This window comes from Poecilia formosa, unplaced genomic scaffold, assembly GCF_000485575.1.
Source record: "Poecilia formosa unplaced genomic scaffold, Poecilia_formosa-5.1.2 Scaffold430, whole genome shotgun sequence".
Lineage (NCBI taxonomy): Eukaryota > Metazoa > Chordata > Actinopteri > Cyprinodontiformes > Poeciliidae > Poecilia > Poecilia formosa.
Window position 1 is genome coordinate 250,704 of NW_006800369.1, and position 14,784 is coordinate 265,487.

General features: G+C 38.9%; 1 protein-coding gene across 1 annotated transcript; it reads left to right on the top strand.

Moving 5' to 3' along the window:
* Positions 1-29: 29 nt before the first annotated feature.
* On the top strand, positions 30-14,382 carry LOC103155479 (mucin-like protein). Its single transcript, XM_016663585.1, has 16 exons — positions 30-122; positions 212-429; positions 1,034-1,109; positions 1,202-1,492; positions 1,983-2,219; positions 2,306-2,458; positions 2,697-2,875; positions 4,255-4,447; positions 4,537-4,656; positions 5,151-5,255; positions 6,607-6,627; positions 6,717-6,778; positions 6,862-7,045; positions 7,781-7,906; positions 8,588-8,726; positions 12,663-14,382. Exons 2-16 carry the CDS (start codon positions 400-402, stop codon positions 12,802-12,804), a joined length of 2,058 nt encoding a protein of 685 aa, XP_016519071.1. The 5' UTR covers positions 30-122; positions 212-399; the 3' UTR covers positions 12,805-14,382.
* The last annotated feature ends 402 nt before the right edge of the window (positions 14,383-14,784 follow it).

The following is a 14,784-nucleotide window of genomic DNA, read 5'->3' on the forward strand; positions in this document are numbered from 1 at the left end:
TCAGTGGTGTTGCATCGACTCTCCCCAGTGCCACCTCTACCTTGGAAAGAGACCTTTGGATCGCTGTCAAAGTTACGTCTCCAGCATTCGCAGCGGCTCCAGGGGGGCAGCGCGGGGCACCGGTGAGGAATCCCCAGAAAAAAGTCTAAAACAAGCAAATTATCTGGTTTTTAGTCTTATTTTAAAAGTGGAAAACAATATTTCCCTACAGCGTTGGTGTACGGCAGTCTGCATTTCATCACCTTCGACGGGGCAGAGTACTCGTTTAAGGCCCTAGGGAAGTTTGTGATATTACGTCTCTCATCCGCAAGAGGCTCCAATATCTTCACCCTACAAGGACAGATTGAAAAGCTGCAGACAGTCGCAGGAGGGATCATTGACGTCCCAGTGGTGGTGCGCATGGCCGCCTTCCACCAAGGCATCGGCAAGGTCAGGACGGAACCACAGCAACGCTCGCCGTTTGGAAAAGTCATGCTGACCTCTGAGAATAATCCTTTTAACTCAGATTAAATCAGATTATTCAAACCTATTGGAGGCAAAGTTTTATGTGTTTCATTGGGATATTATGTGACAGGCCAACGTAATTTGGACTAATTAAATGTGACAGTTTTGTTCAGCCACCAACTTTCACTGAATTTATACCTTTAAACCCGACAAAGTACTGGTTCCATTGGCAGATTCTTTACTTTCGTCATGTTTTCTCATGTAATAAGTGAGAAAATCTGCCAGTTTTCATCAAGATTAAAGAATAATTTACTGAAAACAACCTCCTGTTTCTTGCTGAAAAGTTACTTGTACGTTACCTTTGCCTTATTTCAAGTCTGCCAAGATATTTACAGTAGAAACTTGACAAAAATACGTTGTATGATTTTGTTTTTTTGCAGTGTGTGGTAGATTATGAGGTCAGTCTTGAGATCTACAAAAGGAAATACAGTATTCCAGAATTTTTTACCTTTTGTTCTAGTTTTAGTAAAGCAAAACTAACTTGTACCTGTATCTTTAACTGGTTTTAATCTTTTTCCGTTATCCTCAGATTGACTGGAGATGCTCTGACAAAGCGAGCGGACTGCAGATTTATGTGGATGATGCTGAATTTCCAGTCAGAATCGGTAACATGCATCACACACTTTCAATATGCATGACTAAAATCTAATTAACAGATCTTAAGGAGAGCATCCGGTGCCTCTACCTGTCCTTCCAGGTGTTGTGTACGAGAACAAGCAGGGCTTTGCGGTGCGCTGTCTCTCGGTGAATCGCTGTGCAGCGGTCTATGCCAGCGGTCTCAGGGTGGTCGTCTGGCGAAGTGAAGGCTACCGTCAGCTGGCGGCCATGGTGGAAGTCCCGGAGAACTTCTACAGACGCACAGTAGGTCTCATGGGGCTGTGGAGCGCCAACCGGTCCGATGACTTCCTCATGTCCGACGGGAAGGTCGTCCCCTCCCAGGATCTCAACCCCCCTGAGGAGGAGCGGCTGAAGCAGTTTTGCATGTCCTGTGAGTAAAACAGGGACTCGGTTTTCTGACAGTATTCTCAGTCCAACCTCAACCCAAACTCATCTGAAGTTAATTTCCAGTCTGAATTAATTTACCAACACAGTTAATGAGCTGCAGTACCTCTGCTTATCAGTGACTTAACAAAACTACGACTTCAGAAAGACATTTTAGGGTCTGATTGCAGTTTTCTGGCAGATCCCAGATTACTGATCTTTAAAAAGCTTCACTGCAAAAACACAAAATTTTACCAAATATTTTTGTTCTAGTTTCTGGTCCAAATACCTTGGCGAACTTGAAATACAACAAAACTAACTTGCAAGTTATTTTTTAGCAAGATATAGGAGCTTATTTTAGAGGATGTTTGTTTTACCCTGAACACAGTTTTAAAAATGGTTTTTGTTGCTCACCAGCTGCGTTTGCTGGGGCTGAGCCCCCCTTGTCTTTAAACTCTAGTGACACCCCTGCTGCTCACATCTCGCCTGTTTTCCAGGGGCGGTCCCAAACCCTGAGAACCTGCTGGTGTCTTCGTCTCAAAACGTCCCCCTGGCTTTGGACTCCACCGCGCCCCTGCTGCAAAGCCTCAGTCCTGCTGAGCTGGAAGCGCAGATGAGACTTTGCAAAAACAGCGTTGAGTGCGTTGAGGACAGCGTGGTGTCCGGCATCCCCGACCTGGGCCAGCAGACTCTGGAGGCCCAGACTCAGTTCAGGAGCCTGGCTCTCCTCTTCGGTACATTTATCTGGCATTTCCAGAACTTGAAGTGCTTCTGTTTCTGCCTGAGCCTAACGCTGTGCGACATGTTTGTGATCCGGCAGGCAACATGCCGCCTGTAGTGACAGAGCCCGCTGTGATACACACAAAGGTCAACTCTCAGGTCAGCGTTCAAATTGTCGCTCAGGACCCAAACGGTGACCCCATCACCTACTCATTGCTATTCCCCTGGCCTCCAGAGGCTCGTGTTGGCAGTGGTGAGACACACACACACACACACACACACACTCTCACACACACACACACGCACACACACACACACACACACACACACACACTCTCCATCCATCACTGTTAGTGATGGCATCACTGTTGACATTTGTTAGCTGGACGGAGAGGCCACTGCTGCTGAGTCACACGGACAGAGAGCCTCTTCCTTCTGTGACAGCTGCGATGCGTAATTGGTATGTGTGTGATTTTCTCCTTCCCTTCCAGTGAACGGCTACCTGACATGGACACCGCGCAGCACTCAGCCTTCCCAGCTGACTGTCAAGGTCAGCGACGGGCAGACAGGCTCCTTGTTCACCCCCGTCCTGCGAGTCTGCAACTGTCTTAACGGAGGAACCTGCCTGTATGACAGCGTGGCTGAAAATCACCTGCAGGGAAAGTTTCAGGTACTGCATTCCTGGGTTTAAGCTGTTATTTTTCCTTTTCTTCAAAAGACAAAAGTAAAAGTCTAAATTAAATTTTGAAAGCGGAGGTAGTGGAGCTGTTGACTATTTTAATGCTCAGTTCCAATTTTTTTGTGAAATCTGATTTGTTTTTGCGTAGTCAACGATCACAAATTTTGCAGGATGATAAATTGCACCAGAAGTTATTGCGATGAACGATAATATTGTTGTTTTGACATTTTGGAAGTAACATAAAGGTAATGGCATATTCTCAAAGATGGTTCTGGAAGACATTTTAAATATCCAAAATAAGCAAAACAACAAAATTAATTATGAGGATTCTGTAAGCAAAATTGTACCATCAGCTAATTTGCTCATGTGGTAATACAGATACTTATTTTTTTGTTCTTGTAAGTCATTGTAATCATAAAAATGGTGCAGTGAATATTAAACATTCATCAGTTTCCCTCCTTTAACCTTTAGAATGATAGAAATCTACTGTTGCCATGGTGATTCCCGCCCTTTTCATGGCGTGAAGGGTGTGTCCAAGTTCTGCTGGAATCCTTCAGTTTGTCCTGTCGCCTAGCAACCATGGCAGCACTAAACACAAGCCATAGTAAACGTGGAGCTTGAAATCTTGCTGAGTTTTCTTTTTTTACTTACTTAATCCTTTTTAATTTATTCAATTATTTGTTTAAAGTAATTAGGCAAAAAGTTTATTCAAAAAATGTTTATGAAAATGACATAAACCTAAAAACACAACCTGTGTAAGCTTCAAACTTTCTTTTCTTTCGTGAAAGCAAAAATAACGTGTTTCTTTAGATCAGCCTTGTTTCTGTTTTACTTCATTTCAGCCCTTAGTTTGTGACTCTAGTTTGTATTATTTCATGTGTCTAGTTGTACTTTAGTTAAATTATCTTCCTTTTGTCCTCATTCTTTAGTTTTAGATTTATTTCCCACTCCTCTGCGTACTCTCCGTCGCCCCTGGTGTTTTTGCTCTGCTCTGGCTCCCTGTCTTCTCCTTTAGTTTTTCTAAGTTCTGATAATCATTTTTTCATTAAAACATTCTCCATCTACACCTCTGCCTCTCTACATTCGGGTCCTTCATCAGCCAACCTACATCATGGCAGAATCGTGGGATATTTTTCTCTGTGAAGGAATTTAACAGTGTAGCAATGACAAAACACACCAAATAACAGGTGTGTTCATTGGTTTTCCAATAGGACACCAAATAATTTTGTCTTTACTGAGAATGACACTACCAATAATTTAAGCTTAGAATTGTCAAAGTTTCTTAATTTGAGAAAAACCATCCAGTGATGTAAAAAAGTGTATGTTTTCAAAATTTGTCATTTTCTTTTTCATCTTTATTTAATTTGCAGGTAGTCGGGTGCTTGTGCCCTAAGGGATACAGCGGGGCGTTCTGTGGAAACACAACAAACGCATGTCGGGGCAAGCCGTGTTTCAGAGGGGTGCAGTGCGACCCAAAGTCCGGCCCTGACCAGTTCAGCTGTGGAGACTGTCCTGACAACACCGTCTCCAACGACAAACAGGGATACAAATGCTTTGAGTATGGTCTGTAGTACATGATACATCATCTTTAGATCTCCCAACCTGAGACCCGGTTCCTGTCCTTACCCTGGTTCCCTGGTGTTCCTCCTCAGACATGTGCAGCCCTCCTTTCCCCTTCCCGTGCCACCAGGATGCAGAGTGTCTGTCCACCAAGCTCAGCTACTCCTGCACATGCAAAACTGGCTTCAGTGGAGATGGACACAACTGCACAGGTGCTTAATGTCGACCCATTGCACAAGTATTTATACTCAGCTTACTCCATCGCTGTACAACTGCTCAGCTTTCTTTGTCGTCTGATTTGGAAGTGGAATAACAGTTGCAGTCTGTTTTGGTAATTTCTCATATAGTTTCCAGAGGCTGAACACTGAAAAAACACAAAATCTTACAAAGTATTAGTTTAGTTTATATTCAAATATCCTATTACACTTGAAATAAAACTAAACTTAACTTACAGCTAACTTAAATCATAGCTTATTTTACACAAATTAATCAACTTCTGAAGGTGATTTTTTATATTTCGGTTGATCAAAGTGAAACGGACTGACTCGTTTATTGTGTTTTCTTCTATTTGAGTTGATTTGTTTCGGAAAATCCCTGTAATACTCAAACGTTTGCAGTTGCACCGCAATAAGACTGACAGCGTATGCTAATGTTTCCCAGTATTTACATGTAACAGGTGAATTTTTTGTTGCTCTTTGTGTTGCAGACATGGATGAATGTGCAAAGTTCATGCCATGTAAGAATGCCAAGTATGAGTGTGTGAACAAGCGCGGATCTTACGACTGCAAATGCAGATATGAAGATGGATGTGGTACGTACACTGATATTAACGGTAAATTACCAGCAAAAAGGGATTTACTGAATAGACGGCATTGATCATTTGAGAGGATCAGAGATTTTTAAAATAAAACAAATCAGACCTGAACCCATGGAACGTTGTACTTCTGTTTATGGAACAATCTGTTTCGTCTGGGGTTGTTCTGAGTTGTTTTTTCAGGTTCGATTATTCTGATTATCTAGTCTCTTTCTTTGATTAGATCAGTCTTGTTTCTGTTTTACTTCAGTTCAGTCCTTCTTAGTGTTTCCATGTTTGTTTCTTGTCTCTTCCTTGTTACTCTAGGTTAGTTATATTTCTTAGATCTAGTTATTCTTTAGTGTTAAATTCATTTCCTTGCCCCTTGTGCCACTTTCTCTCTCTCTCTGCAACCCTGTCTTAATCTAATCTGATCTAATATAATCTGTTCATTGTTCAGTAATCAGCCTTCCCATTACATATCCAACTCATTCTCAGTTCCTCCTGTTAAATCCAGTTGAATCCTGTTATTTCCCAGCTGTTTTTGCTCTGCTCTGGCTCCCTGTGTTCCCTGAGGTTTTTTTTTCATTTTTTTCATTAAAACGTTCAACATGCTTTCAGGTATTTTCTGCATTTTGGTTCATCCACACAAACTCACAATTCATGACACAATCTGTCTAAAGAAACCAAAGAGATCAATTAAGAAAATCAAGGACTAATGAAGGACATTGGTTCAGTAGAGTGCCGTATCATACATGTTTTTTTCTTTATTATAATCTTTATATGTGCTCATTACCTGTTTTGTGTTTAATATATGGATGATTGACTGATGTTTAGTAGCTTCTGGTATAAGGAATTGACTTTTGAGAAAAATTTTAAACTTTTGAAATTTGGTCTTGTGGTGTCCATACTTTTGTCATGAGGCCCAAAATCATTAAGCTGCAGCGATTTGCCTTCGAGTAAAAATAGGTCAATAATTACGGTTCTAGTTTCTCCAAAATTAAGATGAATTAAAAACATTGATATATGGGAATCTTTTTTTGGATTGTTATTTAACTGTAAAAAAAAAAAAAAAAACAAACAAAAAAAGAGCCAGCTGCGCTTTCTGGCCAGATTTGCTCAATTCTTGAATTAAGGTCTGAGGGCCACAAATGGCCCCCGCATCTCACTTTGGACACCACTCCGATATACTACATAAGATTTTTGTCTTCAAACTACTCATTTTCATTCCAATTTTGTTTGTCAATATATGACAAGAACATTTTAAACTCCAGAATGAAATAAATATTTATTCAGTAGTTTATTTTGATTCAAAGAAAATAGCTCACAGTCGGAACCGTCTTTGATTTTTGTTTTGTTTCTTATGCAGGTAACTCCACGAATCCTCCAGGTTTGGGCTCCTACCAGCACCTCCATTGCTGCAGCTCTATCTGTCTTACAGAGATGTTTGTAAGTTTTTCTACTTTTGCGTCTGTTCAGGGTACAACATGTTCAATCTGACCATGAGCTGGACAGACGAGAAAACGGACGGACTCAAGCAGGTGTGTGATCAGGCTCTGCCTTCCCCCCATCGCACTGATAGATTCTGCTTGACAGCAAAGTGATGGTTCAGTGTTTTCCTCAGCTGGATGACATCCTGGCCAAAGGTTTCACAAACAAGTTCTACAACATCAGTCAGAAAGCTGCATCCGTCCTGGGCATGGAAGAGTACCGGCTGGCCGTGTCCAGCGACACGCCCCACTGGTACATCCAGGACTACCTGATCAAAGTCAGCAGATACTACGGCATCAACTCGGTGCAAGTTGATGGTAAAATACTTCTGTGCAGCAAAACATAGTAAACAATAGAGCAGAGCTGGGAGGAGCTACTTACATTTATTCAATTACATTTGTTTGACACTTTTAGGAGTACTTTTACTGACTGCTCTGTACATTTTACTTTTACTTGAATAATTTTATTACGAAATATTTCTACTCTTGGTCAAATTTCTGGATTTTCTACCCATTGAATGAAAAACTGTGTTTTAACCGAACACACCTGCAGTTTCTGTTAAAGTTTTAGCAGTTTTTTTACTGAAAGAAACTCATTTAGAAAAAAATTATTTTGCCTGATTTTGTTATTTTTAATCATTTTTTGTAAATTTGGTCTTTAAAATACCAAAATGTCGTCTTAACTTTATATTTTGTTCCGTTTGCTTATGTACCTTTTAAATATTAAATTACTGATAATTTGATCAGTTACTCAGTATTTGAGTTGACTTTTTACCTCATACTTTTTATTTTTACTTGAGTAGAAATATGGTGAAGTACTGATACTCTTACTGGAGAATAATTTTTGGGATTTCTGCACACGTCACTTAAAAAACAAATCGTAAAGTTGCACTGCAAAAACACAAAACATTATCAGGTATTTTTGGTCTAGTTTATAGTGAAATATCTTAGTTTTGTTGTATTTCAGCAGTACTAAGGTATTTGCACTAGAAAATAGGCCAAAAATACTTGATAAGATTTTGATTTGCTGCTTCACTTTGATTCTGTAAACAGATTTAGATGAGTGCAAGGCCAAGGAGGCGGGGTGTGTCTCAGCTGCTGTGTGCACCAACACCTACGGAGGCTACATGTGTGTCTGCAATGGCACTGTTGTGGACGGAGGCCAGTCCTGTATAACTGGTGAGTTTACTGGAAAAAGCAAAACCCGACGACGTCTCAGTGAAACCATCACTAAAAAGTTTGTTCATTTCAGTAATTCAACTCACATTATCCTGGTAAGCAGGTTAATGGAGGAGAGAAAGAGTAGGAGCTTCTTAAAGAGACAGAGGCCCAATTTCAAGGCGTCGAATTGAAAAGTCTCTTTTAAGTTATGTTTGATGTATGCAGCATTTTTATAACATCTGAAGGAGACATAATTCCCTGATTCTGCTGTAAAATGGCTCTATGTGCCTGGAAAATACGCATTAGCTTATCCGCTTAAAAAAAACAACTAATTTATGCAGTAATTCATGCAAAAGGAGCCCTGACCAGGTATTAGGGTAACATTATTTATACGTCAACATTTCTGTATTAAAAACCTTTTTTTATTAGTGAATTCAGAGGGAGACCAGTCAACTTTAATTTCTTTTAAATCATGTCAGGTTCATTGGTCTACTTTTATTGGCTTTTCACATTTTCTAAGAGTTTTGTTTTCAGCTGCAAAGTCATCAAAGTAAGAATTATAAATATGATTATAATGCGAGTTTGAATTACATTAACTTTGCCATGCTGTTCTGATTTCACCAATGAAAGAGCTCTCTCTGCATTCATTAAAATAATAGCTGTGGTTTTGACATTGTTTTGTTTTTCTCTCTCAACCAGCCGAGCGATCAGTGAAGTCTGAACCGAATGTGGACCTCATTCTGGGTTTGGTTCTGGGCATCGGCATTCCTCTGCTCCTGCTGCTGCTGCTGGCCGTTCTGCTCTGCCTCTGCTGCTGCAAGAAGACGGTTACTGGAGAGTGAGTAGCATTAGCAGGAAACCGACGTTACAGGTTTTAATTAGGACACAGCATTCGAAGCAGGCTGAAAAAAATGGCTGCTGAGGTGCTTTTAATGTAGGAGAGATTAGGGCCACTGGAAAAAATGATTTCTGAATTTTGACTTTAATCTACTGAGATTAAAAGTTAGAGTTCTTGAAAAAAAAAGTCAAAATTCTGAAAAAAATTTAGAATTCTGAGAAAATAAATGAGGATTCTGAGAAAAAAGTCAAAATTTTTAGGAAAGAAGTCAGAATTATGAAAATAAAAGTTAAAATTCTGACATTTTTTCTCAGTGGGTTTTATTGTCGTCTATATTTTAATGATCATACAGATAAAAAAATGTTAGTTTGACTCCAGTTTATGGGAATCCCAATCTGGAACAATCCCTAATTGTTCTCACTATGCAGACAATAAGAGCAGACTTCAGGCGGTTCAGTCTGCGTTTAGCTGAGTCGCCTCCAAACCTGCATACCGGCAAACATCCTGCAGCCTGATTGGCCCGGAAAGCTGGCAGTAACGGAGCTCTGAATGTCAAACGACTGGGATATTAACTCGGTTTTGGGTGGGTCAGCAGATCCTCGGGGTGAGGGGAGATGAGGTTCATGCAGAGCGTTGGAGAATAAACTGCCGTGAAGACACACAAATTCACGACTGTATTTCAAGGTACAGTAGTGAAATTGGCCGGGCTGGAAACGGTTCTTCTTCCCAGAAACTAGAGGCTGTAAATCCCGTCTGCTGCTGCTGCAGCTCCAGCCTCCTCCCATTTAATTTCTCAGTCGGAGGACAAACTGCCCACTCTATTACTATATTAAACTAAACACTTCCTACTAACAGCCCTGTGCGAGTTATGAAACTTTTATTCCACACAAAACTATTTGAGGAGGCATTGCTTGGTAAAGCAGAGCCATAAAAAGGATCATGGATGGATGGATGGATGGATGGATGGATGGATGGTTGGATAGATGGATGGATGGATGGATGGAAACTGTTTTCTTCCAAGCCGAATAAAATAAAACCACAATTATATGTACTTATAAAAATAGCAAAAGCAGTATAATTAACCTATTTTAGTTTAGTTGAAATGTTTAGCTTAGCTTTAGCTTAGCATGATGTAGCTTATATTGACTTCTTTGTTTCTTATCTGATTTTATTTGAGTCTGTTTTCATCTAGTAGCTCTGGTTTTTAGCTAAAGCTACTTTTTATTTTATCTTAGCTGGACTTTCCGTTACATATTAGCCTGATTATTTCTGTTGATTTTAAGTTTAGCTTAGCTAAATTGCTAAGTGTAATTTGTGACAGTAGCCTGGAGAAAATATTTCATTGGTTTTTTTGGTTATGAGTTATTTATTTCACAGTTAGTTTAATTAAACTGCACTTTGTTTAATTATTTTATCTGTACTTAAATTACCCAAACCTCTTGTGGTTTTCTTATAGAGTCTGTTTCAGCTTAGCTTAGCTTTTCTTTCATTTGGTTTGTTTGGTTTATATTGGTTAAACTAACTTAAACAAAGCTTAATGTTAGTTTTATTAACCTCTTATTATTGCTGTTACTCATCAGCATAGCCTGTTATCTCACACTGCTTTAGTTTAATTAATCTACATTTATTTTAGCATAATTTATTTTATTTTGTTTATGGATGCCTATCTTAAGTTGTCGTAGGTTTTAATTGAAATTTAATGTATAAGTGAACTTTTACGTATAATTGGACACAAATTGTCTGTTAATAAGCAGAGGTTGTGATTATTATGAGTATTTTTGCCTTCTTCAGTTTAAAAGCTCTGCTGGAAAGCCTCTTGTATTTTTTCCAGATGCCGTTGTGTTTTGTAACGTGTCCTTAGCAGCAAAGTGTGCTGCTGTACGTGTGCAGATGTACGGCATCTGGACCAGGTGCTAGTGGGCCGCAGAGACGCCTAATCCCCCTGATGACTGGCCTCCTTTTTCCGCTTTCACTCAAACGCACTCCGAGTCCAACAATGCCGTCTGCGGCAGCGTTGTCGGATCACCTTAGATGAGCAGGCAGAAAAATAAAACCCACAGAAAGAAACACTAATTCTGTTTTACTTTAAAAAAAAAAACAACTAGGGTTCACTCACATTTTCTGAGAAAGCCGTGACTAAAGAACAAAGAATCTGATGATGCCTCTGCAAACAGCGTATGAAGTCATTTCACAAGTTGTGTTGTCTTTGTTTTTAGTTTATCGTGGGATGATTAAGCAGCAGAGTGACTGCGCCTCGTTATCCAGAGGGACATTCTGCACATATTTACACAGAGAGCAGTGGTAATAATGTGTTTTAACTGAAAATAAGAAGCATTCAGATGTGAGCTCCATGTTTTTAATCAGCTTTAGCCCCAGATCTCACTATCTTTCAACTCTCTGGGTATCTAGGCTAGACGAGGCATGAATATGCATGAGTCACTGTTGCTCATCCGAACATTTCCATAAACCATCATAATAATATTATCTGTTGTATGAGAAACAGCAATAAACACAACCAGGACATTCAAACCACATGGAAATATAAGACTTATTATTCAAAGGAGTCGACAGACGACCACAATACAAACAAAACCTTTTTAGCCCAAATTGCAGATATTATTCCCTTAAATTATTCCTGAACTCAGCAGCTCACAGAAAAGTGAATAGCATTCTGTGTTTATGTGATTTAAAGGAAATTACACCATGATAAATGATTTTAAAATTATTATTTTTCCCTGCACAATTCAACCAACTCATCACAGTCAGTTCAGGATAAAAATCTAAGACAAAACTAAACAAAAACAATGTGCATAAACTTAAAGTAAAGCTTGTATGAAGATAATTCTGATTCAATTCCAGGTTTCATTCTTCTGCATTTGCATCAGTTGTAGTTAATCTGAATCACCAGAAACAAAAGATGGCGCTCCTTTTAGGATTTTCCTGCCATTTAGACTCTTAGATCCTTCAGCTGAGCACAGAAACTGTTCAATAGTATCAGTCAGAAGAAGGGTACAAAAAAATGCACAAAGCACTGAATAAAATGTTATTTTTTCTGTAGCTTGTAGCTTCCAGTCCATCTTAGAAAATCTTAGAAAGCAGAACAACACCTTAAACCAGTGGTTCCCAAACTTTTTCTTCTGCGCCCCCCCCAGTGGTCACCTGAAGAGGGCAGTGGACAAGAGACTTAGAAATCTTTTGTAAACTGGAGTAAATAGATTTACCCGAGGCAACATGTGGCAAAAAGATTTAAAGCTGCAGTATGTAACTCTTACAAAAATGTGCTTGTTTCCATATTTGTTAAAACTGTGATCAGACTGCCGTCTCCTCCACCTCCTCCCTGAGCTGTCTAAAGACATGCACAAAAAACAACTGTCAATCAACCTTGTGTACTCGCTGCTTAATGTGCTAATGGCGGAGAAACAACTCACCATTACAGGAAAACTGTTTATCCACCATCAGCTGTGGTCAAGCTAACTAGCTTTAGCATTTGTGAAAGAGTATGTTGTGGTGAATTGGCTGTAGCTTAGCAGATAGCAGGACGGGATGAGCAGTGCCAAAATCAGGGGTGATTGACAGCACTAAGACCTGCCTCTTGACTCTGATTGGTTGTTTCTAGTTAGCACTGGGAGAAGACAAGAGAGCTGCAAACTGGGATAACATTGTTTCAACAAAAAATATTTTTTATTAAAGTTACTGCAGCTTTTAAGCTAAAATTGAATATAAAGATGCTTCAAAACCTTATTTTCCACATATAATTATACTTGTTAAACTAGATTATTGTAGTTTTTGTGTGTGTTTCTTTCTTTCTTTTTTGTTTGTTTTTTTTACATCTTTCACTGTTTGTAATTTAGCTAAATTGACCGGGATACGTGCCACATTAAAGGTGGAAAAGGTTTAGAAATATTTGTTTTACTCCTGGTTCCTGTTGTCTTGCAGCCTCCCCCACCTGATGCCAGACCACATCCAGCAGCAGTACAACCCTCCACCCTTCAACTACGCCGACCCGGCCCTGCAGTACATGAGCCACTGCAGCCCTCGGATCTTAGACAACATCACGCCCCGGCAGCGGCCAAGATAGCAACACCCGCGGCTTAATAACGGCAACACAAGCACTTTCCCTGACATAGTACCAGATAATAACGCTGGGGGTGAATGTTATTTATATTTACTTGAACACCCAGTTGAATCTGCAAAGTTTAATTATTTTCATTTTCTGATCAACAGTTTTCAATTTGTCTGACCCAGCAGAAGCCGCCGATGTCTTGGCAGGAAGTGTTGATTAAAAGTAAAACACTGCAGTGCTCTTTATCTTCCAGTTAGTGGCTAGCCAGCAGTAGCATCTGTCAGAGTATCAGGTGTCAGATTCACATAGGATATATGATTTTAATCTACGGGGATCATTATTCCAATACACCAGTCCACAAAAAGGTGCTACCGTTTTCTGGAAACCATTCATACAAAGTTGAGTTTCAAACTCTTGAGTTATTATTTGTAGCTAAATTGCATCCTAGTTCATTTTCCATATCAGAGTGTTAGCTGGAAGCTGTACCGCAAGTAAAAAAACATGTAGATATATTGTAAAATATTAATAAAAAATGTTCCATTCAAGAAAATGTAACTGTGGAAATCATTTCAAGAACAAACTGCTGATGCAGCGTTGAATTAATGCTGGAAATTAATTCAATATTAATGCTAGGAGAAATGTTTCTTCCTGGAAGCTGATGAGCAGCAAAGAGATTACACTAAATATTTATCCTTTCAGCCTTAATTAATAATCTTTAAATAATCAAGGCAAACGTAAATAAGTTTGTTCACATTAAATATAAAAGTAATAAATCTGAAGAACTCAAAGATATTTAAATCCAAGATGTTATGAGGCCTATTAAACAGAAAACTAGCTTATTTATTTCATGCAAAACTTGCACACAAATGTGAAAGTATTCTTAGCTTATTCATGAATTATGCATACCACAGTAGTGACCTTCATAATTATTGATATCCTCCTTATAAAAAGTCTTAAATTAATTTTGATTGCAGTAGTATAATCTCAAACTAAAAATGTAATAAAAAGCCAATCAATTATCTGGCGTCAGCAGTTTGCACATCTCCTCTTCAGTTGATGTCACTTTTGTTTTGTTTTTGTTTTGCTAGGTTTCAGACTTGAGGTGTTCATGGAAGAACGTTGATTTTGTATCAGGTGATGAATTGTTTCAGTGTGGATTTGATGTCCTGGACATTTTTGCTGAAAGACCCATAAAAAACCAATTTTCATCTTTTCCTGGTAGTTTTCATATTGAAAACATCTTGGTAATTACAAAAACAATTCATCATAACATTCCTTAGGAAGATAAGACATCCCCATAGCATCACAGATTCTCCACTGTACTTTAACATAAATAAAAACTGGAGATGAAGATCTATGGTATAGAGTATTTCTAGCCAAAAAAAAGCACAATCTAATCGTAAAATCCTAGTTGTTTAGAATTTTCTTTAACTCAAAAATCGATCAACATATTTGGTATATTTGCTAGATGACTTTCATGATGGCATAACAAAACATAATGTTGCTTGTTTCATGTATTGTTTTTATGATGTAAAGCAACTTTAAACTGCCTTGTTGCTTAAATACGCTCTACAAATAAACGTTACTTGACCTGAAACCTGCCATGCTTGATTAATGTAGTCTTCTCTCACTCAAGATAAGGCTATGGTTAGCTAACATAACCCTTAGGTAGACCAGATTCTGCTAGCTAACCTAGCTAACGGCCACTTCACAATCTGTTCCGGAAGCACAATCCGTGATTCTCTTTAAATCGCAATAATATTTTTACAGTAACTTAGAAAAAAAAACAAAAAGTACTCTCCCTGGAAGTATTTCTTTAGCACATGGGCTTATTAGATGATGGTAGAGATCGGCTTCCGAAACAGATCGTGGCAGGCATTAACCGTTAGGCTAGGTTAGCTAACCTAAACCGAGCCAGACGTAGCTAACGGTTTTTTTTTTTATATTTTGAAGAAATAACATTACATAGAAGATCTTCAACATAGTGAGGAATAT